A 27,716-nucleotide genomic window follows, 5' to 3' on the forward strand; every position below is an offset into this window, starting at 1 on the left:
TAATAAAGTGTAAATTACGGTGAAAGCTAAGTGCTCCCCGAGGCTTATAGAAATCCGTACTAGCTGTGGGTGTCGGCTTAGGAACTTATTTTTAATAGCATCGCTATAGATTTTAAACAGAAAGATAGATAGGTATTAAAATAAGAACGGGAACTGAAATAAATGCTTATTCATATTTTTTGTTAAAGTTACATACACACAATTTATAGTTCGAATCAATTGGGCAATCAAATCACACATTCCCATGAAATGTTTAAAAACGTAACCATGAAGTGTTAAGTACTATTAAGAAAAATTGTAATCGGCATGTTATCAAACACACCACAATACCAGCAACAATACTCAGGCGAGAAGAGAACAATAAACGAATGATTTATTTAATAAAGAAATTTATGGCCGCTTACAAATTGGCCTCGTGACGGGGCTTATCGAGTATCGACAGTCGATAGTCGATAAAATCGTTGTCGATCTCGATACCGGGACGGTTATTAATGGTAAACTCATTGTGCATTCTAATGAGATACGACTGCCTTCGCGCCTAGTATGAAAACGGATAGTGCGTATACTAGAACTATGAGTTACTATAGTCAATTTCATTAATCTTCGATATGTCGACAATATATTTGATGACCTGCAACCTTTTTTAACATGACCTTTTGCTACTTAGTCTTGGGCAGCTAAGAATAAAGTTAATCCTGATACCTGCCATTGTCAACGACATTTTGTTTAGGTTATAAAAATGAAATAACACCGCGATTGACTTCTTAGTTTTCTGGCCACCTGCAGTTGTTGATCTTTCGTTTGAAAGCATTAAGTGATAAAACACAATTTTAAAATATCGACTAAACGAAACCGAAAGAGGACATCGCCAAAACGCTCGACACCATCCCCCAACATAAAGCAATCGCATTCAATGCTGATAACTCATCTCGGACGGCAGTAAATCGAGAAGGTCCATAACTCTCGCTGGTTAATTACGAATAAATAAATAAATAATTGAATGTGAGCGGCCGCGGGCCTAATCGACCGGGGTGTTGGAGTGCTAACAAGGACCCGACACGGCCCGAGCGCGAATTGCTACTGAAGTGTCTGATAACACTGATGATAATGTACTTATTGCCTGGTGTTAGGTCCATGTCCGAGCAAATTCATCTACCTATTTCGTGACACATTTTTGACGGATGTGTAAAAAATTAAGTAAATCGACATTTGCTGTTCATAAGCTTTCCAAGGTAGTAAATAATGAAGCTTTACTTGTTGCATATCATGGACTTGTTGCATCAGTACTACGATATGGAGTTTTTTTTTGGGGCAATGCAGCTGATAGAGACGCAGTTCTTAAAGCCCAAAAAAGATGTGAACGATGTATGTGTGGTCTAAAAATGATGGATAGTGTTATTCCGTATTTCAAATCATTAAATATCCTAACACTACCCTGCCTCCTATATCTTTGAAATTTCGGCCTTTGTAAAGTGTAATCCAAACCTTTTTGATAAAATTGCTGACACACGAAAGCTCCCTGTACGATCTCAGTATAAAAATGATTTATGCCATAAAGCATCTAAAACAGCCCTGATGTGCAAAAGTGTGCTAGGAATGGCACCTCAAATATATAATAAAATTCCGAACACTATAAAAGGATTAAATATTGTACATTTTAAGAAGACTTTAAAATCACTGCTAATCAAGAAATGTTACTACAGTGTACAGCACTTCTTGAATGATAATGATTTATAGCTCGTTTTCCAATTTTGTCAATTTTAGTATTCTTTAAAAATATTATTGTTGACATTCTTAAATATTTATAGTTTTAAGTTATTTTTGTGAATTATCTTTCTGTTCTAATTTTGTACTTAATTGATTTGACTAATGAAGCATGAATACCTTGGAATTGTGCATGTTTAATATAGTTTATATATAATATAGGTAAACAAATTCGTACGCCTAGCGGCAAAACATAGCGTCCGCAATTATGCTTTAACTATAAGACCTATAAAATGTACCTATGTTATAACGAATAAATGCATTCTGATTCTGATTCTGATTCTGATGTGTCAATTGCCGGCTATTTGTAGAGGTCTCCGTATAACCAGAAATAGTTATCATCTTAACGTATTGGCACACTTCAGCAAAAATATCTCGAAATGCGGTTACGTTTATTGCTCTGTGGTTTATGAGATTTTAATTTACAGTTTTAATTAAAACAGTTAAAATATGATACTGGCAATATTGAACTAAAACTCATAATTCATTAAATTAATTGAATATGCATCAAGTGCCCTTTAATTTTAATCGGAACATTGTCACGATCACGATGAACATTGGTTAATTGTGTCCAAAATATCTTTTAGTCACTTTATTTTTTGCAAAACCGTAACATTCCAAGTGGAAATTAAAATTTCGCTACTGTCAAGTGTATTTGTTAAATGTGTTATGTACACCACGAGCGCGAACACGTACCGCTGGGTCCGCAGGTGGTAATAAAGGAACATCGTAAATATTTATAGTTCCCAAATGAGCTTGAATGAAACCGATACCATCCAAAGATAGTCCAAGTCCGCGGAAGACGAATGTATTGTTTTCTTCATCCATTTTTCCGGCGACGGACGATTGACGCGTATCCATTTCCCCGGACAAGACGAGAATAGCCATCGTCTATGTAGTGCTATGAAATAAAGGGTATCACTCGTCACCGCCGACCATCGAGATATACCGGCGATGTCACAGATCGCCGCTCGTTAGAAGGTAATTAGCTCACGGATCACTCAGCGCCCGTCTATTTAAATGAACGTGAAAAATTATTTAGGTTCTTATATGCAATCGATACGGAACAGATCTGCCGCAGACTGCCGGAGGTGCAGCGTTTAGCTGTAGAGGTGTTCCTGATACTGGACCAGTGGTGGGCAAATCTTTTTTTATAGGGGGCAGAAAGTTTACAAGATTTCAGATAAGGCCTAAAATGCGTTTACATTATTTCGCGGGCCATATATGACCTAATTATTTCGAAGTACCGGCGGCGGGCCAGATAAAGCCCTTTCGCGGGCCGCAGCTGGCCCGCGGGCCGTACTTTGCCCACCACTGTACTGGACCGTAATAAGTGCAGCAAGAAATACCTACGACTGTATGAGATGTATGATTTCGTTGAAGGTTTCAGTAATAATCAAGGGGATATATTAGGTACAGATACGCACTCTGGGGTGCTATTTAATACAATATTTAATTTCAAAGATCAATAATCTCACGTCTAATTTACAGTAATTAAAAGTAGCATAGCTGTAACAGTCTGTAAGCATGACTCATCGATGCTATTCGTGAAAAACTAATCTGGATGTCGTGTTAGCCTTGCCGCAAATAAGTGCGCCTACGCATAGGTGTATTGTTTACCTGTCTCCGTCAATTCAGGTGTACCTACACGCTAATTTCATGATTATTGAAGACCGGAAGACTTGATGATTATTTTATAATGAGTCCCTGAAGCAATCTTAATGCGTATACTAACGTTATAGAAAAAAACATAATATGTAGGTACATATACATCAAATCTAAAGTAAATATCACTGAGAGAAAAAATCGTTTCAAACAATTGAAATGGCATTAACATTTAATGTTTTAACAGTTTCATATGAGCCTATCGAACCAAGCAGTAAAGTTACTGTTTGTACGTTACGTACGTACGTACGTACATTTGTTGATATTGGAAAAACAGTTAATCTTAATGAAATCATTTTAATGTGTGCTCGATAGATCATATTTTTTTCAGTAAATACACTAAAATCGATGCTTGTTAAGTGAAAAACATTAAATTTTTCATTATTCATTTCAAACTTTCCTATCCTGACATAATTTGGACAAAACACGTAGTTCGTCCTCCTTATCCCTGCTGTACCTACCAGACATTTTTAGATTGTAGTTTTTTATATGGATTTTGTAGATATATATAGGCATATAGCGAACCTTTCATTTTATTAACATCAGGGTTGATTGCCCCTGGTTATTGATCCATTTACGCCTATTTGGCTCGATTTTTCAGTACTTTCGTAAGTCATTAGATGGCACCTCTAATCGATCCGGCCCGGCTGATGGATGAGGCGAGCCGCTCCGCCCGCGCCCGTGCGCCCGCCAAACCGAGTGATTTACGTGCTTCGATGACAGCGCTTCCTACTTTATTGTGATCATGTAAAATATACGAGTATCTAGGACTCGGGTCTAAAATAAATGAAACTGATCTGAGTAATTAGTTACACCCAAATCTGTCCCTTCGCGACATGCTATCGACAAAGTCTAGTTGGTTGTTAAAAGGGACTCAAAACTTCGGGATATACATATGTAGGTACGGGATTTTACACAATATATTTACGATACGAGATACCTAGTAAATTTCTATAAATAAGTTACTTTTTTTGATTTATACTTACCTATGCATAGGGACTTATAAACTGTTTCTAGTAGGTCAGAATGTTTTGGCTTTGGTAAAAAATGCTTAATAAATTTGCACCAATGATATCATTTAACTAATGTTCATCGACGTATGGACCTAATATGAAATCCTATATTAGACGTTACATTTTCCTGCTAAATTTAACTCTTGTTGAGCTCCGCCATTTTGTAATTTCTTGACAATTGTATGCTATTTGTAGATATAGTTTGTCTATCGTATCCGCTGATTGGTGCTAATCTATCTGGGTACCGGATATAGCCGTTATCTTCGATGGCTTGACCATATTTTTCACCTTTGTGTGACGTAATAAGGTTCATTTTGCGATGGCATGCAAGTACTTGTAGGTCTTATCTCATATCCGCACGTCGAGTGCAATAATGTGTGCTTTTCCCACGGACGTCGGTTTGGTCGTGTCAACTGGAAAATGATTTTCTTTATACATTAACCTTTGAACGTTATATATGTATTCAACCTAATTTGACGACCGGTCTGGCCTAGTGGGTAGTGACCCTGCCTGCTAAGCCGATGGTCCTGGGTTCGAATCCCGGTAAGGGCATTTATTTGTGTGATAAACACTAATATTTGTTCCGGAGTCATGGATGTTTTCTATGTATATAAGTATGTATTTATCTATATAAGTATGTATATCGTCGCCTAGTACCCATAGTACAAGCTTTGCTTAGTTTGGGGCTAGGTTGATCTGTGTAAGATGTCCCCCAATATTTATTTATATTTATTTATTTAATGTAAATACATATACTAGTACGTTGTGTTCTGGTGTATCGAGTTTCCCTTCTGTTATAGGAGATGATACTGTTTTTGTATTTGAAGATGATTAAATCGTTTTTGTTTTTCAAAAATTTCTAATACAATACTCTTTCGACAGATATGAAGTCTTAAGTACTATCACATTTATCTAAGTGCCAATGATATATATAAAAGTACAGGCCAATGCCAACCATCTATAAAATAGAAAGGTAGGTACTAATAGTGTATCTAATACCTTTCAACGAGCAATTCTTGTTTATTTTTTTATTTATATATATATATATATATATATATATATATATATATATATATATATTTCGGGGATCTCGGAAACGGCTCTAACGATTTCGATGAAATTTGGTATATAGGGGTTTTCGGGGGCGAAAAATCGATCTAGCTAGGTATATGTTTTCCGAGCGAAGCTTGGTCACCCAGATATTAAAGCCTAATCACGCTTACTGATGCTTTGTCCTTTAAAACCATCACGTTACGACACTCACGCGTCGAACTCTGACATTTAGCATAATCGAATTAGAGTCCAATAGGTTCGCATCTAATCTGATATAGACTGTGGTAATCCGTGATGCTGTCTGCTTAGAGTTTCATTTATCTCTGTATTATATCTTTGCTTCCTGCGCCCACATTGTCTGGGTCTGGTATGCACTGGGTATGCAATAGTCCTGGCTCAAGATTTGTAATAATTTATAAATATTGTCTAAAGTCTATTTTTTATTCGGTAGGCTGAAATGACAGTGAAGTGATAGCATGAAAATAAAACGTCATTACATACTATGAAATGTAATTCTAGTCTACCGAATAAAAATATAGACTTTAGACACCTAATAGATATTTCCATATATATTAATATTATATAATATCTTGTTAAGCGATAGGTAACCTTATTAGAATTGTCTCTAGTAATCAGTAACATACCTATTGGGTACATTACCTAAGGAAAATTAGCACTATTTTAAAATTCATTCAAGTTTGTAATTTTTAATATTCGATTATTCATATTTTCAAGAGATTAAAACGACGCGACGCAATCGATAGTTCTCTACCTATTTACTATTCGTCCAAAAAAACTTGTTAAAGTCGTAGGTTAATCAGTATTTAATTTACGTCACCTATACAAATTTATAATCTTGATTGTTTTGAACACAATTTTCTTAGTTACGAGTAAAATAGTGTGTAACATTATGAACCTCGTACTTATCTACGTCAATTGAGTTAACAAAAAGATCACAAAGTCAATTTGGTATCACTTGCCTATTAGCTGTTCCTTACTTAAACTTGTTGCTGGTATTGACTTGAAAATGTACGCTTTGTAATAGGTTGTATCAGCACCAACACCAAGTATGTCGTACCATAAGACATAAACATTTCAAAAAAATCTTTGCTCGTACCCATCTAAGTTCTCTGCATACTACTTTCCTATCTCCAGCGCGCCTGCGACCTGCAGCATCCTAAACTCTTTATGCTAATGCTTCATTGTGGTCGACACTTTCATTTGTTCTATCTCGACAAGACCCATTGTCATCCCCTGCCCTTTGACTCCATTGTGTGTTTTTTGTGACTCCGGATTATTTTATTTCCGTTATATGTTAGGCTTTGTTGTCTCATGTTCATTATTAAGTTAAATCAATTTTTTCGATGCTGATGTTTTTGTGGCGCCTTTCTATTGTATAATGTGTTTGGATAGTGAGTTTTTAGTTACCTACAAGGCTATTTAATATGTCATTAACATCGATAACTTTTGTATGCCTCTAGGCATCAAGCCTTTTGAAGAGGCTTCATTCTTCTATGTTTAATGCTTCCATCAAATATGTTTTAGCTTATGTTCACTCAAAGATTTATTTTGTTTTAAAAGTTGTTTAACTTTTTTAAAGTTATGTTGTTAATATAATTTGTAAACAGTCTATGATTATAAGGATCTATGGAGATAAATGATTGTCATAATATTATGTATGCAATTATACAATCATTTTGGAATATGTTTGTGACACAATAACTTATTAGTGTTCATATTTATATCGTTACAATACACACAAGATCTCCAATGTTTCATTAGTAGCTATCTCCGATACAGTCCCATTCCGCCGCGTCACGCCTGGGGCCCATTGTGATTCAAATTGTCATTCAGAGTGGCCCAAACCCGGTGGCACTCGGTTGCTCGACACCTTCGTACCTCGACCCTGTACGTCAATCCTCGTTTGTTTTCTAAATGCCCTTCGTAAGTTTAAAATTCGAAGGGAATTTGACAATAGATATGTAAAGCTCGTTCTAGATACGGTTTATGTTATTTGGTTAGTTATTTTTATTAATGTCCAGTGAAATGTGTCGCCTGAAAAGGTTAAATGCGAGAAAAAAACATACTTTGTCGATATGTAATTTAAGTATTCTATAAATACATTGAAAGGTTAAGAACGTATTTCGACATAATAAAATTACCATGTATAGGTATAAAACCATTGTATCGATCATAATGTAAAATCGTAAATGACGTACAAAATCAGCGTGAGATTGAATTACCTATTGTTGACGATAATCGAAGGCTACGATCCTGATATTTATATAACAATAGTTTGCGTCACTGTATTTTAAGCAGTTTATGATAAAAATTAATTAATTTTTGACAATTTATTTGAGTGACTCGAACAATAAGGCCGTGACGATCATCCTTGAATGTTGTTTTAGCGATTTATTCCGTTGGCAGCGGAATACGAATGCTCTTGTCTATCAGTTATAATGATACCAGAGCTTGTATATGCGCCAATGCTCACAATAGAGTAACTTAGTCACCGACAGTTTCCCTTTTATCGCATAATACGAAAAAGACATAAATTATTTTCCATGAACCGACAATGTAAAGCGACTATTAGCAACTTTGTACGCACAACAAAATGAATGATAAAGAAAATTAAAGGTTTCCAATAGCATTTTATGATTCCTTCCAGCGACAACAAGGTGCTCATAAAACGAAATAGAGGCAAAAAATAAGATACGTTATGCCATGTTATTACTAAACATGAAGTGTTTCTGCGATTCAAAATACCTTTACAAATTATAGAACTTTGCAAATGAAGAACTTTGTTTCGATATCTGTGCAAGTGGATGCATAATTGCGAAGTAGGGGCCCACTTTATAGTATGGACCTGCCGACTCGTTTTGACGGTCAATTTTCTCTTTACCCATAAAAAGCGCGGACATGACTACGTTAATAATAAATTACATACATCGGCTTGGACGATATAGCCATTTGAAAATAACAAATGCTTGAAAACATTATCATTACTTTAGTATATTTAATTCTCGAAAAGATGGTTCGTGAGGTTCGAAACAATGCTTAGGTATCGATGATCCTGATGAATTATAGGCGAGTAAATCTGAGAGGCTTCATTAGCGACGTTCGCATTAGATCTTTGACCTAATATCTGCCATACTGGCACGTCTGTTGCATTAAAATCATGTTTTTATGGTTCGTAATTTTACACACCCAGATACGGTGGGAGAACACAATCGTGAGATTTATAGTAATTACATTTCAGTCCGAGTACGTATTCCTGTTACGTCTCATCACACGCCTGGGTAGGTTCAAATAGGAGTTTACGGTCGTGGATAGTTGCCACCATCGGGAGGCTTGCATTGTTGCATTCGTCGGAGCAACCCGCGCAGTCGCGACGTCTCTTAGCCGCATCCGACGTTCCATTGTTGCGAGTTTATTGCCGGTGTTACCGTCCCCGTGGCGGTCGTAAACCACGCGCCTGCGCGCGATACTATCCGGATCGCGACCGCAACGCGTTACCGAAGCCACCACACCGCGGCCGCGCTTTCATTCGTTTCTAATAAATTGATAGGACGCAAGCTCGCTCGGCTACACCATCCGCCATTGGTCGAGGCGTTCCCGCCGCGATGCTCGGACCCCGGTTGTAAATCAACTTTACAGCCTTTAATTACAGATATTTGCCGTCCCATGTGAGTGCATGGGATATCGGAGGGCCGCGCTCGCGAAAATATCGCATAATAATGGGTATTGACCCGTAATGGCTTGCCTGTAGGTACATATCGGCTGCCTTTGTCTTGATTGTTCCACGAGGAATATTCTTTCTGAATGATTGCCAATTACATCGGCCCCTGAATTTTACAGGCGATACAATACTAAATATACACTTCGGTTTGAATTTGAGTTCGTATAAATGATTTATACTATATTAAAGTTAATGGGTTAAGGATCTTTTTATCTGTTTGACTCTACATTCCTTTTGTATGTAGTCCAAATCTGAGGGTTCCTCATGAACATATGTATACGCTATACAGTATGTTCGTACAGGTTGAAAGTTTAATAAGAAAGTGATATTGTTTGCCGCGCCAGCAACACTGTTGCACCGGATAGGGCGGCCGCCATTTTAATGTCTCTCTGACGGAATTACGCTGGATTGTTCTCGGGTTTACTGCCTCTCTCATGATTGATCGTTGTATCTTCAGCCTTATGTCATTCTCCTCGTATCTCTCGGAATTTGTAGGTACTAAGCAATAAATATGTATTGAGTTATGTGGACTACGGAATTATTGGCATATGTTTAACTCATTCAGTACCTAATTTAGCATAGTATGTAGAGAACTATATTCTTTATTAGTTTACTTTGATTATAAATCTGGATCTATGTGAATATTTATAAAAGATGAATATTTGTGACATTTGTATGTACCGGCCTATTTATTAGCTACTGATTTACCACAAATAAGAAATTAAAATTTAAAGGGAGAATCGATCATAATCCGCTATTCGGTATGATGACAGAAAGGTTCTGGTTCACACAGATACCTATAGGTATGTTCATATATAATGTCACACTTGAGTGAGATACGATTTTATAAAAGTAACCAGACTCCGATGACATTCAATTTGGCACTTGTTATGGATAAAACAAAGAGGGTGACCATAAATGTCGTAAATAAATTAAATCTTTTTTTTTAACAGTATAAAATAAAATAAAATAAAGTTAATCTCACAAATACTGGTACGAAACAGTTGTTTATAACTTACTGTATGCGTAGGCTTGATCCTGCTCACGTCTCCTGAATCACCCTGTATGTAGATGCCTTGAGAGTATTCATATTATCAGTCTAGTAACTTCTTAGGGCACATCGAATAAATTAAATTCCAATTCAGCCCCGCCCTTGATTGGTAAGCTCTACTTTTTTCCCCACACATGACGCGTGTAGAAGATTATGATTAGACAGATCGTATTTCTAAATGGAAGGCAGGCTGTAAATCCCCGCATCCATAAACTTGTTACGAGTGTCTAAACGGGGAGTAGCTGCCGTTTATAACATTAATGCACGAATATGAAATAAAAAAAACTTTATCTAGGGCTACCAGACTTCAGTATTTTCCTTACATGGCGGGGATTAGGATATTTTTCAATATGTGGCTATATTAAAAGAGCTACTTACGTAAATGAATAAAATTTTTGGCCATAATTCATAAATAAAAATAAGCTCATAGTGCTTTGAGGTTAGAACCTAGTAGAGTCAAATTTAACCTTCTTTGGATAAGTACATAATGCAGTTGGAGTCACGCATTTGAATTTTATGGAAAAGTAAGACAATAGGTACATAAGTACTGAAAGTACTAAATGATCACGACAACAAAGTACAAACCATAATTTCTTTACGATCATACAGAAATATGATTAAAAATTTGATATTTTGTTAGGATTTTACCAATTAGGATTAGGATTTAGGATTTTTATTGTACTGTGCGGTTTAAGACTTTTAAGAGGAATTTCCTCCCGCGGACGCTCCGGCTGTGGAATGAGCTCCCTTCCTAGGTTTTCCCGAGGCTCTACAAAAAAGGAAGGAAGGAAGGGGTTCTTCAAAAAAGGAGTGTACAGGTTTTTAAAAAGGTCGGCAACGCGCATGTAACACCTCTGGAGTTGCAGGCGTCCATAGGCTACGGTGACTGCTTACCATCAGGCGGCCCGTATGCTTGTTTGCCACTGATGTAGTATACATTTTTTTTACCAAATAGTTTTAGGTAACCCTACGTGCAATTTGCTTGTATAATTCTGTGTCGTTTTATTCGCGCCCCGACACCTTTGGATCGTCTTTACGATGCCAGTTACAGGTCGAGTGATTTACAGACAGTTAAATGTGAAAGAATTAACTCTTAAATTACAGTGTGATTCGGAAATTTTAGATGTCTTCTCACGCTTGAGTTTATATTAAAGGTACTAAATTATTTTATTTAAACTTTCAAAAGGTTTACTTTTATGCCTTCCTAAGTATCTTCCCAAAAATTTACGAAATGGATGAGGTTTTTTGGTTCGATACGTAGTTATCCCAGAAAAATCTGTCTAGAATGTTATATTATAAGTACCTGTGTGTACAAAAGAAGTATTCAACCATATTATCATTCGACGTCATCTATTGCACTGTTCTTCGGCAAAGTGTTATGTGTCTATTTATACTCATGTTAATATATTACCCTCAGTCATTGACGCTCACGTAGCTCGTAAACGCTCGCCATTTCGCGTTCTAATAGCGTAACATCAATCTCTCACTTGTGATTTAATTCATACATACAAAAGTGGACATTTCTATACATGGTTCTCAGTTTTTTTAATTCAAGCTTTAATAATAACATAGAGTACTGTTCTGAAAACTGTTCAATTAATGTGGAATTTGAGCGTGTTTTGTTACTTGGCAATTAAACAGCATGAAGCGAGCCGGCTGAGGCGAGGCGAGTAGGCGAGCGATTTAGATTGATCGAGCAAGAATCGAGGGGGGCGGCGCAATCAAAAGCGAATCGGGCCAATGGGCGAGCGGCGACGGCTCTGCGAGCTCTGCCATTGGCCAGCCGTGGGGTTGAGGGATATAAAGGGCCTTGATACAGCTCTCGATAAGCGGTAGGCGTCGAATACCAATTTGATCGATTATCGCCCATGCGGCCACGAAGACTGCGGCCGATAGGCCGGCATTTTTCCACACTGCCGTTGGTAACGCCTTGACATTTTGATTATTGTTTTCTTACCGCGCTACAATTACGAGTTCAAATAAAATTCACTTCTTATACGCTTTTTAGGCCGGCACGTTTAATTTATAATGGAGTCATAAATGCAACTTTTAAGTTAATCTTGGTTGTAAAATTGCAACAGCGACCGGAGATGCGGCTAATCGGCTGTTATTTACAATGGTTTATCAGTTCAGGGGCGTGCGGCTTAGCGATTTACGAGTCACCAGTTTCGCGCACAAAAGAATTAGCACTTCTAAGCGACATCGAGTGCCAATAAATATCGAGTGAGGTGCGAATAATCGGCGCAACACTGTAGCACCGGAATCGTAAAGGTGTTTCGCGAAGTGAATTCCGCCAGTTTAGAATAGGGTTTCGGGAAGCAATAATTTGTGACAATTGGGTACGATTAGATTGGGTTTGCGGACGATTGGTTATAGTTCGTAAATTAGCTTTTAACCGGCCGAATGGAACGGGTCGGCGTTCCGAGTTATTGATATGGGTATGGTAGGCTTTTAAGTATGGGTGGGTAGTGTTATGCAAATACGTGCGCGGCTTGGTGCGCACGCGCGTCGAATCGTGCGTTTTCCGCGCGGAGTTTGTGGAAATCGTTATTGGGGTGATTGCCTCCAACAATGGGTTTTGTACGGGATCGCATTTAATCGGGTAACGGTGTTGCTTCGTGGGTGATAACACGGTAACGCGGTGGGGCCGTGCTTTATCGAGAACTGTAACTTATTCTGCATCTTTCGGGCACGTTTATTCTTAATACATTACGTTTGTTAGCATTTAGGTATCTATTTAACTTGAAGCTTATAGAAGACTTACTTGAAATAAAAACAAATTAAAATATTTTATGAAAATAATTTAATTTGTTCTAATACATATAAGTAAACAAACTGAAACACTTATATTCTACCTAGGATGGATACGAAGTCGCGCATCATAAAAGCGCAGTCTCAAAGCAACAAAGTCGGCAGTAAAGGTGTTAACGCGAGCGTGGGTGGGTTAACACTTTGCACGTGACGCGCTACATGTGGCACTTTGACAGATGAATTATACATCGAAATCACTCGGCTGGTAGAGCTACTGCATAGCAAATAACCCATAGGAATATGTGAGCCCGACTCACTCTTTACAGAGTCAAAAGAAAATAGTAGATAAAATTTGCACTATGTCGATTAGGTACTAAGTAGATAATGCAAGTTGTCTATCGTTCAAATCTGTTGCTTCAATCAAACGAAAGATTTAATTTATTAGGCATAGGTTACGAAGTAAAAAGTCAAGTTTTTGAGGGTGTTAAATAATGTTTAGGTACAGCACTTTTGCTGCTAAAATATCGAGCTTAACAATCCCGACCCCCGATACATCAGGCTCAACACATCCCAAATAGGCTTCGCTTTATTTGCTCCAATTTCACCCTTAAAACATAAACGTAGCAATTAATCTCTGAACGGGTGACGTGCACTCCCCCCGATAACCAGGGAATGATTAACTGTAGACAGGAAGACAAATAGTCGTTTAGGTATTCGCTAATGCTCGCTCATCAAACGATCGATGTCGGGGCGACAGACGATGTCTACGCTAAATAACTTCGCTGTAACAAATTGATTGGGTGATTTGCAACTCGAGAGCTTAAACTGTAGAAGCTGTGTTAATGTAGATAAGTTCTGCATGGAATGTACTTACGAATGTATATTACATGGTCATAATGAGTATTGTTTTAGCTAATGAGTTTTAGCGTATCGATCGTTAAAGCTAACTATTTTTAATGCCGTTAAAAAGTTTCATCAACTTGACATTCCGCTCTGTGTTGCGCACTCTGCGTTAGGATGGTACGCTGTAACACACGTACCTTACACTCACATGCAAAATGAACTCCTAGTGTTTACTGATGCATCTGCAAGCAGTTCCGAGTGATGTATGCTAGCACGGTGCTGCGCACGACCATCCGTCACTTCATTACGGTCCGCAGATTAGTAAATCAAGAACAATCCGCAAGAACAAACAGCTTCCGCAACGGCCACACGGGCCGCGCTATATCCAGCCTCGTAAACGGACGATCAGACGCGCTCGCGCACCCATAAATCATCGATCGTGCGATGCGATGCGATTTAGCACGCTCGCCGACTTTACGGCCCTTACCAGCGCTGTAAAGGGTTTTACAGCCTCAAATAGAGAATGCCAGTTTATAGAGTACGGCGATGTGGTTAACGTGCCTTTACGAGTACTGCTGGTCGTTCCGTTATTTTTACTTATCAATTAGGACGTGTTACAAGTTACAACCGTTTCGGCGCTAAACATAGTGCAGCTTAGTGCCTCAGGCTTCAGGAAGTTATGTATTTAACTATAATATTGCCGATTGTAATATAATGAATATACTAACTCAGATGGCGATAATAGTTTAAAAAATCCTGCTGCTTGTTTTTCATTTTGGTTTAGGAGTTTATAAAAAGTTTCAAGGGATTTTTGCCAGGGTAATCTTTACCACAATTGTACAGGTCGCATGTTTTATAATCCCAATTGGTTATTGTTCCAGGCACACCGATAAACCGGCTGCCGATAATGGCGAAGTCGGTGCTGGATCTGTACGAGCTGTACAACCTGGTGATCGCGCGCGGCGGGCTCGTCGAGGTCATCAACAAGAAGCTGTGGCAGGAGATCATCAAGGGACTGCGGCTGCCGTCTTCCATCACCTCCGCTGCCTTCACCCTGCGCACGCAGTTAGTACCATTCGTAATCCTTATTGAAATACTTTTTTAATAAGTAATAAGTTATGTGTTACGGCTTTTCGTCAGTTAATGCTTTGCATTTCAAAGACCGCTTCATCATTATCTTACAGGTATTGTAGGTTTTGCGAAAGCTGTCATTTAATCAATTTAGAGCGGAAGTTAGGCCTTGTTGATTAAGCTTTGTGAAGTGTGTTGGAAAACACGATATTGTTAGGGGTATTAGGTACTTTATTGTTTTGATCAAGGGTAATGAGAGTGTAATATTGTTGGGGGTTAATTATTAATTAAAATTACAAGCTAGTTAGTAAAGCAATTTCCAGGATAATTATACATCTTTACAATACAGGGAACCTGTTTTAGGTTTAGTTCGAAATTATTATTAACGAAGAAGAAACGATTGTTTTATTGTTTTTGAATATGTTTATAGTGGTAATATTTAGGGGAGACGCGGCATGGAAGAAGCTTACCCTATTTCAATAGGTACGGATTAATATAAGCCGATACGGTACATCCTATAAGCCTTAAGTCTCTAACATTTTGGTGATATTGTCAGTAATCTATGTCTAATGGATCTATATGGCATTGTCTACTCGATAAACTAAAGAGATGCATTAATGATTTAGGCCATCTGTGTGGTCCTAAAACGAATCGGGAGCCGTCGCTCCATATTCGATGGCGACGCTTTGTACCACCTTCTTACCTTCAAATTCTCACGAATCGGAGACAAAGAGAGTGCGACAATGGCTGTACGTGAGCGTCCAACGCGACAATATGACATCTTCATAATTAATAACCTCTAACTCATCTCCACCGATATAATTTCCCATTTATCTTCCGAGTTCCTTCACCTCGTGGCTTTTGTCGGCCGCATAAAGGTGTCTCCACTCTACATTTCTAATTCAGAGTGCGCACCGTTACGCACGACGCTTCGATTTTGAACGCAACCTCCGCATTATGATTACAATCTTGTGTACTCCTTGCTTTCTATTGCTCAAGAAGCTACTATCCGCGTGCGGTTTGTCGAACACCTTACTTATTTTATGTCCCCGGTAAACAGCCGACGCTATTTTAGTACCTAATATCGAGATGCATTGAGATATTGCGGTAAGTCGACGATTCTACGGCGTTCGGGCGTTCGTAAAATTAGACGCGCGTAATGACGAATGCCGTATATTTAGCTTTCTCATTTGACAGTTTATGAAAAGGTAGCCCGAGTTTTTATGAAGCCGCGTCGGCCCCTCAGTTGTTCATTGTGTTCTTATTAAATATGTGGCCGCTTAATATGAGTTATGGTGAAGAACGGTGACAATATCCTCGGATAAAATTGACTTGTCATAAGAATAGGATTAAGAATGTAATGGGATGTTCAGCTATTATACCGATTATAGGTTTGAAGGATAGGCTTTTTATAATTTATAATTGGTGTTGAAATATGATTTATATGCGTGTCATGTCGTTTAGTGAGCGACGAATGCATTGACGTTCGACGCTATTTATTAGATCGTTCCAGTTAGATATTTAAATCAGATCGCATGTCACGGCAGTTATAATAATCTAGTAATTTATTTCTGGTCATAGAATCAATGGGATTTAAATAACAATAGGAAAATCTTCTTGTGTAACGGTCCCTTGCCTTTTTGACACTATGTTTGTTATTTTTGAGAGTCGCTTCATAAAATAAATGCTATCTTATCTGTAAGATTGAATCTGGTAGGTATTATTCAAGGATCTACCAATGACTTACCTACCTATATGCTCGAAAACATTGCGTTTTATCTGTAGTCTAGTTTTGTGTTAGTTAACGTATTTTTATACCTGCACGGAATTAGACGTATAAATTTGTTTTTTATTTCCAGATACATGAAGTACCTATATGACTACGAGTGCGAAAAGAAGAATTTGTCGACTCGCAGCGAGCTGGACGCGGCCATCGAGGGAAACAAGCGCGAGGGACGGCGGGCGTCCGGCCAGTACGACGCGCAAGCCGCGCTGGCAATGGTTGGTTCAGTTTAGTTGATTAGGTCTTTTATAAACTAATTGTGTCAGTGAGAGTTATCTGCGGAAACATAATACCTAAATAATTCCTGAAACATTTTATTATAATAAAATAATAAATATTAATATTTGGGGACACTCTTACACAAATTGACCTAGCCCCAAACTTAACAAAGCTAGTATTATGAGTACTAGACTAGGCGACGATATACATACATACTTAAATGCAAATACATATATAAATAGAAAACACCCATGACTCGGGAACATATCCGTGCTCATCACACAAATAAATGCCCTTACCGAGGATTCGAACCCGGGACCGTGACCACCGGGAACCCTGGCCTAGTGGGTCGTGACGAAGCCACGACTAGGCCAGACCATAGATTAGTATATGTTATTGCGGCCAGACAGGTCGTCAAATAATAACATATTTAAGACTCTCTTATAGTAGTTATCTTAATATAGTATTTTAGGCTATATTGAGCCCTGTGTTGTAAAAATACTTACTTGATAACATGTGATATGTATTTTTGTAGTTGGAAGCATTACCAAACAATTAACTTGCATTTTATACACTTGACACAAAACTTAAAATAATCATGTTCAGACGGTCATCCTAACGATCCATAGTCTTCCCCCTTCCAGCCCCCGCTGAACCGGGTGCCCGCGTCGCTGGCGCAACTCTCGCAGCACATGCAGCCGCTCTCGCTGTCGCTGGGCGGCGTGCCGCGCCTGCCGCCGCTGCCGCCGCACGCGCCGCACATATCCCAGCACGACATCGAGTACCGAGTGCGCGAGTACATGAAGATGATACAGACACAGAGGGAGTTGATGAGGAATGGTGAGCTCATTTATATATTGATCATCTTCCTTGCGGGATAACGCTTTTTGCCACGGCTCATGGGAGCCTGGGTTGGCAACTATCGCAGCACATGCAGCCGCTCTCGCTGTCGCTGGGCGGCGTGCCGCGCCTGCCGCCGCTGCCGCCGCACGCGCCGCACATATCCCAGCACGACATCGAGTACCGAGTGCGCGAGTACATGAAGATGATAGAGACACAGAGGGAGTTGATGAGGAATGGTGAGCTCATTTATATATTGATCATCTTCCTTGCGGGATAACGCTTTTTGCCACGGCTCATGGGAGCCTGGGTTGGCAGCTCTCGTAGCACATGCAGCCGCTCTCGCTGTCGCTGGGCGGCGTGCCGCGCCTGCCGCCGCTGCCGCCGCACGCGCCGCACATATCCCAGCACGACATCGAGTACCGAGTGCGCGAGTACATGAAGATGATACAGACGCAGAGGGAGTTGATGAGGAATGGTGAGCTCATTTATATATTGATCATCTTCCTTGCGGGATAACGCTTTTTGCCACGGCTCATGGGAGCCTGGGTTGGCAACTATCGCAGCACATGCAGCCGCTCTCGCTGTCGCTGGGCGGCGTGCCGCGCCTGCCGCCGCTGCCGCCGCACGCGCCGCACATATCCCAGCACGACATCGAGTACCGAGTGCGCGAGTACATGAAGATGATACAGACACAGAGGGAGTTGATGAGGAATGGTGAGCTCATTTATATATTGATCATCTTCCTTGCGGGATAACGCTTTTTGCCACGGCTCATGGGAGCCTGGGTTGGCAACTATCGCAGCACATGCAGCCGCTCTCGCTGTCGCTGGGCGGCGTGCCGCGCCTGCCGCCGCTGCCGCCGCACGCGCCGCACATATCCCAGCACGACATCGAGTACCGAGTGCGCGAGTACATGAAGATGATACAGACACAGAGGGAGTTGATGAGGAATGGTGAGCTCATTTCTATATTGATCAAGGGCGTAGCCAGCCAGTGAACTAGGGGGTGGCGAATTGATAGGCCTGGGGGGGCAGAGGCCACAGAGGGGCATGCATTGTATTAGTAAAATTTGATCTCCTTGGGGGGCAGCTCTGCCTGTACCTGCCTACGCCCATGATATTGATCATCATCTTCCTTGCGTTATCCCGGCTTTTTGCCACGGCTCATGGGAGCCTGGGTTCCGCTTGGCAACTAATCCCAAGAATTGGCGTAGGCACTAGTTTTACGAAAGCGACTGCTGTCTGACCTTAAAACCCAGAGGCTAAACCCTAGGCCTTATTAGGATTAGTCCGGTTTCCTCACGATGTTTTCCTTCAACGAAAACCGACTGGCAAATATCAAATGATATTTCGCACATGAGTGCTCTCTCTCTCAAACTCATCGGTGCGAGCCGGGATTAGAACCCTCGACCTCCGGATTGAAAGTCGCACGCTCTTACCGCTAGGCCACCAGCGCTTCTATATTGATGATTTTGTATTTTTTTAGAAAAGACGTGGTGTTTGTGTTGGTTGTGTTTGTGATATGTCCGCACATTATTTCGTGAATATTTTTTTAATTTAGGTACATCCGGGTTAATACCTTAATTAAGCCTTTTTCTGTTTGCCTGCAGGTTCAGAATCGCCCCCCGGCTCCGGGCCTACCCCCATGATGTCGCCGCGGGACGCCGCCGCGCTGAGCGCCATCGACGTGTCGCGGCTCACGCTGTGGTCGCTCTACAACAACAACAACAACAGCCCGCAGCCCGACCTCGAGCCACAACGGTTAGTGTTCCCAGTCGTTTTCAATTCATACGTTACCAACTATCGACAACGCGTCTAAACTGAACGTCATGTAAAGCAGTCTGCGTATCACGGTTATGGTCAGGGGTCGGACAAAAAGTGCGGATGACGTCAAACCACTTATAGGATGATTTCAAATAGTATTTTTGATTTTCATAAACAATTATCACTTATCATTTATCAACCTCTTTATTAAACGATATCGCCACTTGAAATGAGTAAGTACGTTTTTGACTGACACATTGTCAATCAGATGAATAGTTATTATGTTTTTCATTAATAAAGTTACTTTACTAGTTAATCAGATGAACAATAAACTGACTTCGTTATTGTTTAGCTATTGTATCTTCACGATTATATTTACTAATGTATAAGAAAATGCTCTAAAATGTCATCTGTACTCGAATATTGTGGCAATTTTCCGTTTTTGGAGGTACGTGACAAACACGTATACTGCTCTTGCTGTAATCAAGATATACCAACGAAGAAATGATTTTATGTTATGGACTGGTACTTTGGGGAGCTCTGCAGATCCCGTTTTTATTATTACCCATAATTATACGTAGCAAAAAAGTGTACCTACATATTTTTATAGATTCCATTTTGAGAGCGATGTATAAGCACATTCATTCCAATTTATACGTAGGTAATTGTCTTTTCCACCTTTCAGCTTGAACTTGTCTTAGCGTAGTCATCACGCTCGGGATAAATAATTTTGTCTGATAGGTTAATATTGAATATTGTTGCGAATGTGAATCCACTAACCGGTGTTTAAAGCTAAACCTCGTTTTTTTCTCTGCCTTACCATAGACCATCTTCTGCCTACAGCGAGGCCCTGAACCTGAGCGAGAGCCCCAACTCGTCGCTGACGGGCATCAAGCGCGAGGCGTGCCGCTCGCCGCCGCCGCCCGCCAAGCGCCGCACGCCGCGCCCCCCCTCCCCCGCCCTCCGCGCGCCCTCCCCGCCCCGCCCCAGCAGCCTGCCCCCGCAGGTCAACGGGAACGGCGTCAACGGCGCGGCCTTCAAGATTACTACCAGAGGTGAGTGACGGAACTTCAGGTTGTTTTATTTTTCTTCCGCTATCTTGCGTGGATGCACGTGAAATCAGTGGCACGCGTCCGCGCCTGTTAGCGTTGCTCATACTATTTTTCGTTCACCCGCTCGATGCATCCGGGCAAGACAGCAGAGGCACTTAAGGCTGCCAGTGCCATTTATAAAGCTATGTAGGTATATTAGATAAATTCGATCCGTGGTGCTCTCTACCGAGTGGCAGTTACCCTGCGGCAGTCTTCCGTGGGAGCTAAATAATGGATTGAGTTGCTCACGCTATTCATGCCGAGATTCTTGCTCGTTATGATCACAGTCATAAAGCACTCACATTGACGAAAGATGCGGGGACTATCGCGATCCCAATCGGGCGCATTATCGAGTAAGAGATTTTCCGAAGCCTATGCGACAGCGTAGAGACATATTCAGAGGCTCAAAATTGGCTATTTGTGTGTGTTTTAATTGGTAAAATGAAACATTTTTTTTTCAGGAGATGCCAGCACGGGAGACCAGCAACTAGTCGTCTCCATCGAGCTGAACGGTGTCACGTACGAAGGCGTCCTCTTCCCCTCACAAACCGCCAGCGGACAAAACGGACACAGGCAAATGGTCTCTTAGGCTGCAGCTCGCTTTGCTCTTAAGGTCGAAAAATTCCCATTCTCAGGTCCTGATCGTTTAATGCAGGGAAATGTTAGATGTGTTATGCTTCTGAATGTTTACGGCTAGCCTTAAGTAGGGTTAGACTTGCCAAGACGCTGTAGATAGAAAAAGACCGAACGCTTGGTAAAGTCGAACTCTAAGCTCAGCCTAAGGGAAGGTATGATTTGCACACGGTCTAAGAGTCCTCTCGGATCGAAACAAATTGGTTTATTCAGAAACGCTTTCCCCAGTCTCTCTTGAAAGCATATCATTAGACATATAATTTCGTAGTTTAGATCTCAGAGTAATTTAACGTTACATATCATCACACGTAGGTTCGTACGCTTGGGACTGGAAATCTAGCATTCTTCAGTACATTCAACTCGAATGTTTCAAACCAAGTACAAAACTCTGATCATACCTACAAGTAAAATACTTTAGATTCATTTTCTATTGTGATTTAAGTTTTGGTACTTCGAAGTATTTACGGTTCTCGAATAAGTATTATAAGAGTGTCACTGCCGAAGAAGCGTGAAGTTATTTATTAATAATAATTTCATATTTTTGTTATTGTATGATATTTTAATATTAATATTTTTTTATAAAAGCGAAGGAGTGAGTTTTTGTAAATATAGTTTTACGTTATTTATAATTCGTTTAGGCATTGACGGATGTTTGGTCGGCGTGTCCGATGGTTTTATTTGTGATGTACATTTCTGTAAATACTTGTGTAGAGACGTTTTATACACCGCCATATATTGCGTAGGTATGATTGTGATTATATAGTTTTCTTAAACTGGTGTATATTTTATACTTGTGTCGATGTCAGTATTGTATTTAATGATAGGTAGGTCTACGGTAGTCGCTCGGGCCGCGTTTTCTTTACCCGAAAGAAAAATATGTATTACTCTTAAGACATAATACCTATACCTACTCTTCTCTGTAAACAATGAAAGTTTCCTCTGAAATTTTAAATTGGATGAGATTCACGATATATCTGACTTTTAATTGAGAAAAGCTTAAAACAACGCTTCGGGAAGCTTGTTCGATTTCAACGGTTGAGTGGAAAATTTTCTCATTTTAAGAGTTTGAAACTCTAAGATAACAGCTTTGGGCTGGATAATGATTGGCAGCATCGCTTAGTGACGCAGCGCGCAACTGTTCGGCGAACCGCCACTGCAACGTTTGACAATTACAAAACGCCTGGGCTTGGTACCTGCAAAAATTGAAGGCCAAAATTCTCTATCTCCATATCTGTTGTTCTTGCGTGAAAATAGGCAGGAAATAGATGAATTTGGGACTTCACGGTAGCCCCATGCTCTGAGTCACGGCGCGATATTGCAGGTCATTTTTCGGCCGGAGTGAGGGTGGCTCGAATAATTAGTTTTCATTCGGTCAGTGAAAACGCAGCTTTAATGGAATAACTTTAAATGCATTGTATTCATAACATAACGAATCACTGAATAATTAACTCGACAATTTGATTTTGGTAAACTTTCGTAATGAAAGCAATCTGCTTATTTTAGAATTTTCTGCGTTGATAAATCTGGCAATGGGACGTTAAAACAGTTTTTTAATCGTATTTGGATTTTATTCGTCGGACTTTATTAAGTAAGCCTAAAGAATAATAATTATAAGTTTGATTAAAATATTGTTTCAATGTTCATGCCAGTAAGGCTTCATTTTTTATTAGTCTTGAAATGTTATGCATGTCGTTCTATTGTGAATCGAATAAGATTATATACACGGGAAAAGTCATATTATGTATTTGAGGGTATATTTCATGTCTAAATAATTAAAAAGATTATCAAATCCGTTTCAAATTATACCGATAGGCTACATGCGTAACGTCAACTATTAGAAACACAATTTTGTGCAATAAAATTCCCAAACAAACTTGCTGTTTATAGAAACTCAAATTAAAATGGTAATTGCAATAATTGTTTTAATATTAAGCGTAGCGTTACTCTGTAAAAAGCTTTGTAATTAATTTAGACTGAATTATTTTAAAATAGTGTATTTTGTAGGTAAATGTTTTATAACTGGCTAATTTAAAAGTTTAAATTAAAATGTACAATTCTGTTGTGAGGTACATGTTTGGGCGATGTACGCTCTGTAGACATAGTAATAGTACATTCCTGAAGATGTACAATATGTTAGGAACACTTGAACAGTACTATCCATATATACCTAGGTAGCGGCCAGAATAGCGCGTTAGCGTATTGCGTATTACACCAAAAATTTTGATGTATTCAAATAACTATATATGATTAAATAATGATTACATAATATCAAATATTATTTTTATTTTCAGTACTTATCTACAGTTTTACCCTTTTCCAATTTGATCCACCTAGACTAGAGACCCTAGATTTAAGTTTCGAAGTTCTTTAATTTCGAGCTAAGGATAAGTTGGCCTGGGCTGGCGCCACTGGAGACTAGACCTAGCCTAGAGTATTGTTATTTACTCTAATGACTTGCTAATAAGTTATTGCCAAGATATTATTATGCGAAAGTCGTGCACAGTGGCCCGTTTATCAAAAGCTTGTAACTTGTAAATACAAGTGGAAGTCCCTTTCTAACCAAAGCTGTCAAAAAAGGACTTCCATTTGTATTACAAGTTACAAGCTTTTGATAAACAGGGCACTGCCCTAGTAGCACGGTCGCATTTTTATCGTTTATCACCATGCCTGTCACGTTCTAACAAGTATGTAAGTGCGAAAGTGACGGGCATAGTATTAGTGATAGTCGATAAAAATGGAACCGTGCTGAGCCCGCAGGTCTGTCTAATACATAATTACATTACAAGTGAGACGCAATGACATTGGACAAAGAAATTGGACGGGTGGAATACCAATACCACCCTACAGAAATACCGCCCCTTAGAAGCGACATCTGTTGTTTCATACTTGTCATGCTTTAGAGCGCCATCTATTAGGTTGTGGTCGTACCGAAATGGAACTTTTCGTGCTTGTGCCGTGTTGTCAACTAGGCATCTTTATAGTTTTGATAAAATATAACAGATGGCGCTAAAATAAACATGCTCGCATCCGGCATTGAGTTTACATTGTTCACCAAGAGATGGCGTTTTAGGTCATAAAACTCAAACAATTCACCTGCCGGGATAGTCCTTTTTATTAGCAAAAAGGTGGTCTGGAAAAAAGCGATTTCTGTCTTCCAGTCGTCTCTGGTCTAGAGTCTGGCTCTTTTGTTATGTTACGAAGTTTTTATTAACCGCCTTCAAAAAAAAGGAGGTTCTCAGTTTGACCCGTATGTATGTATGTATGTATGTATGTATGTATGTATGTATGTATATTTGTTCGCGATTATCTCGCGTTTGGCTGAACCGATTTTGATGCGGTTTTCAGAAAACTGTTTCTTACATTCTGGAGAAGGTTTTAGTATACATAGATCTGAGCTGATGCTGAACCTTGGTTGTACCTAGTGGAACTCAGGTTTGGTGCAACATAGGCTCACGCTGTTTTGGTCATCCGACACGCCTTGATGAGCACTTGGGAGAGCAGTAACCAAGATAGAGCTGATGCTGAACCCTGGATGTACCTAGTGGAACTCGGGATGTACCTAGTGGAACTCAGGTTTGGTGCAACATAGGCCCACGCTATTTTGGTCATCCATCACATCATGATCAGCACTTGGGAGAGCAGTACCCAAGATAGAGCTGATGCTGAACCCTTGCTGTACCTAGTGGAACTCAGGTTTGGTGCAACGTAGGCCAACGCTATTTTGGTCATCCGTCACATCTTGATGAGCACTTGGGAGAGCAGTACCCAAGATAGAGCTGATGCTGAACCCTTGCTGTACCTAGTGGAACTCAGGTTTGGTGCAACATAGGCCAACGCTATTTTCGTCATCCGTCACATCTTGATGAGCACTTGGGAGAGCAGTACCCAAGATAGAGCTGATGCTGAACCCTTGCTGTACTTAGTGGAACTCAGGTTTGGTGCAACATAGGCCAACGCTATTTTGGTCATCCGTCACATCTTGATGAGCACTTGGGAGAGCAGTACCCAAGATAGAGCTGATGCTGAACCCTTGCTGTACCTAGTGGATCTCAGGTTTGGTGCAACATCGGCACACTTTGTTTTGGTTAACCGACTTGTCGTCGTGTGCCTATGTTGCAGAGTTCCACTAGGTGGGTCGATGAACTTTTTTCTAACTGCCTTTAAAAAAAGGACGTTCTCAGTTTGACCCGTATGTATGTGTGTATGTTTGTTCGTGATTATCTCGCGTTTGGCTGAACCGATTTTGATTCGGTTTTCAGAAAAGTGTTTGTTACATTCTGGAGAAGGTTTTAGTGTACAGTAGGTACATGGATGGTTTGAAAAACCAATTGGACCCGGTAGGTGGCCATGCTATAATTTATGTTGCTGAATCCGATTTAGATAAAATAGTGGGAGTGGGAGTCGGACTCGGACTGGGACCGGGAATGGGAGTGGAAGTGGGAGCAATAGGTATACTTACAAATCGTTTAGCACCAAAACGTCATATTATGTTGTGTCGCGATTATCATCGAGTTAGGCCATCACCAACATTGGTAGGTAGTTACTAGCCCAAAACTAAATGGAGAGCCTAACAAACTAGTATTTTAGCCTAAAACCTAAAATAAATGAAGCACCTACCTATCACTAAAAAGTAAAAAACAAAATAAAATAAATAAAAAATAATTAAAAAATTAAAGATAAACAAAAATAAAACCAAAATAAAATAACTTAATATAATATCTTTTTTAAAAAAAGGGAACCGCCTTCAAAAAACCAACCCACTGAAAAGTACAAAATAATTTTTATATGGCACCCCTTTTCGTGTCCAGTCCCTATCCCGTCGTAAAGCAAATTTTTGCCAAAAAGTAATTAATACCTAATAATAAGAAAATTAATAACTATTCGGGTAATTACTTAGTTTTTGAAGGCGGTGCCAAACCAACAAAAACAGTATTTACTACCAATCAGAAAAAAAATACGAGTACGTAGTACCTACAAGAACTAAATTAATGAGTAAACTAAGTATGTCTTTATAATGCAAGTAAGTGCAGCGTTCTTTGTTGTCTAAAATATCGGTTCTCAAAAATTTTGGTTTGGCACCGACTTCAAAAACTAAGTAATTACCCGAATGGTTATTAATTTTCTTATTATTAGGTATTAATTACTTTTTGGCAAAAATTTGCTTTACGACGGGATAGGGACTGGACACGAAAAGGGGTGCCATATAAAAATTATTTTGTACTTTTCAGTGGGTTGGTTTTTTGAAGGCGGTTCCCTTTTTTTAAAAAAGATATTATATTAATTATGAATGATTTTGTTACCGTGCGAATAATTTAATTAAAGTTAGGTATCTACGTATTATGAATTATGAATTATGAAGTGGCTATAATAGCTTCATCTTCATACAAACAAGCAGCTGTTCAACATGTTTGGTAAGTTCATTTACAGTACATATGGGGCTACTTTTCCGCACTAGTGCGTAAAATAGCACTTTTCGTGCGTATGTCGAAACTTTAAAGTGCCATATGTACTGTAAAACGTTGTTCGATACACGTGCGAATAGGTAATTCGCAACTCGTGTCGATTTAAAACACTCCCTTCGGTCGTGTTTTAATTTATCGCCACTCGTTTCGAATTTCCTCGTTTTCGCACTTGTATCGAAAATAACTATTACAGTTTACAGTAAGTACATATTATGGTGCTACATTACCGCTCTAGTGCGGACGTGCGGTAATTACCACAATACGTGCCTATGTCGAAAATTTAAAGGGCCATTGTGTACTGTAAAATGTTGTACAATACACGTGCGAAAAGGTAATTCGCAACTCGTGTCGACATAAAACACTCCCTTGGTCGTATTTCAATTTGTCGCCACTCGTTGCGAATTTCCTACTTTTCACACTTGTGTCGTAATGTACTAATGTATTGCAAACCTTAGGCTTTCAATATGCATTCCATAATACTAATCGTCTTAAACACAGCCAAAGAGAAATCCCATCAAAAACATTACATGTAAAAAGGTGCAAGTCTCGCAACGCTTCTACTACAATAAAGTTTTGAGATGTAATGTGAAACCAAGTCGGTTATTTTAATCAGTTCCAGGGGGTGTTAAAACCGTATCAATAATATATCTTTAATTTGTAATACATATAATGAGTGAGTGAGTGTGTCAATGTCGAAACTAAGGAACTTTGACGTACAATAATTCTTAAACTACAAGTTCAGATTTAATGTTTTTGAGAATATATCTAAAGCATGTTAAGCCCTACATGTCACAGAAAATTCAGGGTTCTAGTTTCAGCCAGAACAAAATTACAGGACGTCGAAAATGGCCTGAATCGCTTCGAGAAAAGGATGGTACGGCCGTGCCTCTTCGTTTTGCTCGACTTGGCGGGGGCACTACCGTGCCCCCAGATGTGAACAGAGCTACTACGGCTGCTACGGGGCTTTGGGCT

General features: G+C 39.6%; 1 protein-coding gene across 1 annotated transcript in view; it reads left to right on the forward strand.

Annotated features, from left to right (window-relative positions):
* LOC134654993 (protein dead ringer) overlaps positions 1-23,555 on the forward strand; it is a 148,607-nt gene extending 125,052 nt beyond the window's left edge. The window contains exons 5-10 of the mRNA XM_063510449.1: positions 14,761-14,944; positions 16,810-16,951; positions 17,597-17,792; positions 19,405-19,555; positions 20,402-20,613; positions 21,111-23,555. Coding sequence (XP_063366519.1) covers positions 14,761-14,944; positions 16,810-16,951; positions 17,597-17,792; positions 19,405-19,555; positions 20,402-20,613; positions 21,111-21,238 — 1,013 coding nt within the window. The 3' untranslated portion in view covers positions 21,239-23,555. The remainder of the gene's footprint in view (positions 1-14,760; positions 14,945-16,809; positions 16,952-17,596; positions 17,793-19,404; positions 19,556-20,401; positions 20,614-21,110) is intronic.
* The last annotated feature ends 4,161 nt before the right edge of the window (positions 23,556-27,716 follow it).

This window comes from Cydia amplana, chromosome 16, assembly GCF_948474715.1.
Source record: "Cydia amplana chromosome 16, ilCydAmpl1.1, whole genome shotgun sequence".
NCBI classification, from domain to species: Eukaryota; Metazoa; Arthropoda; class Insecta; order Lepidoptera; family Tortricidae; genus Cydia; species Cydia amplana.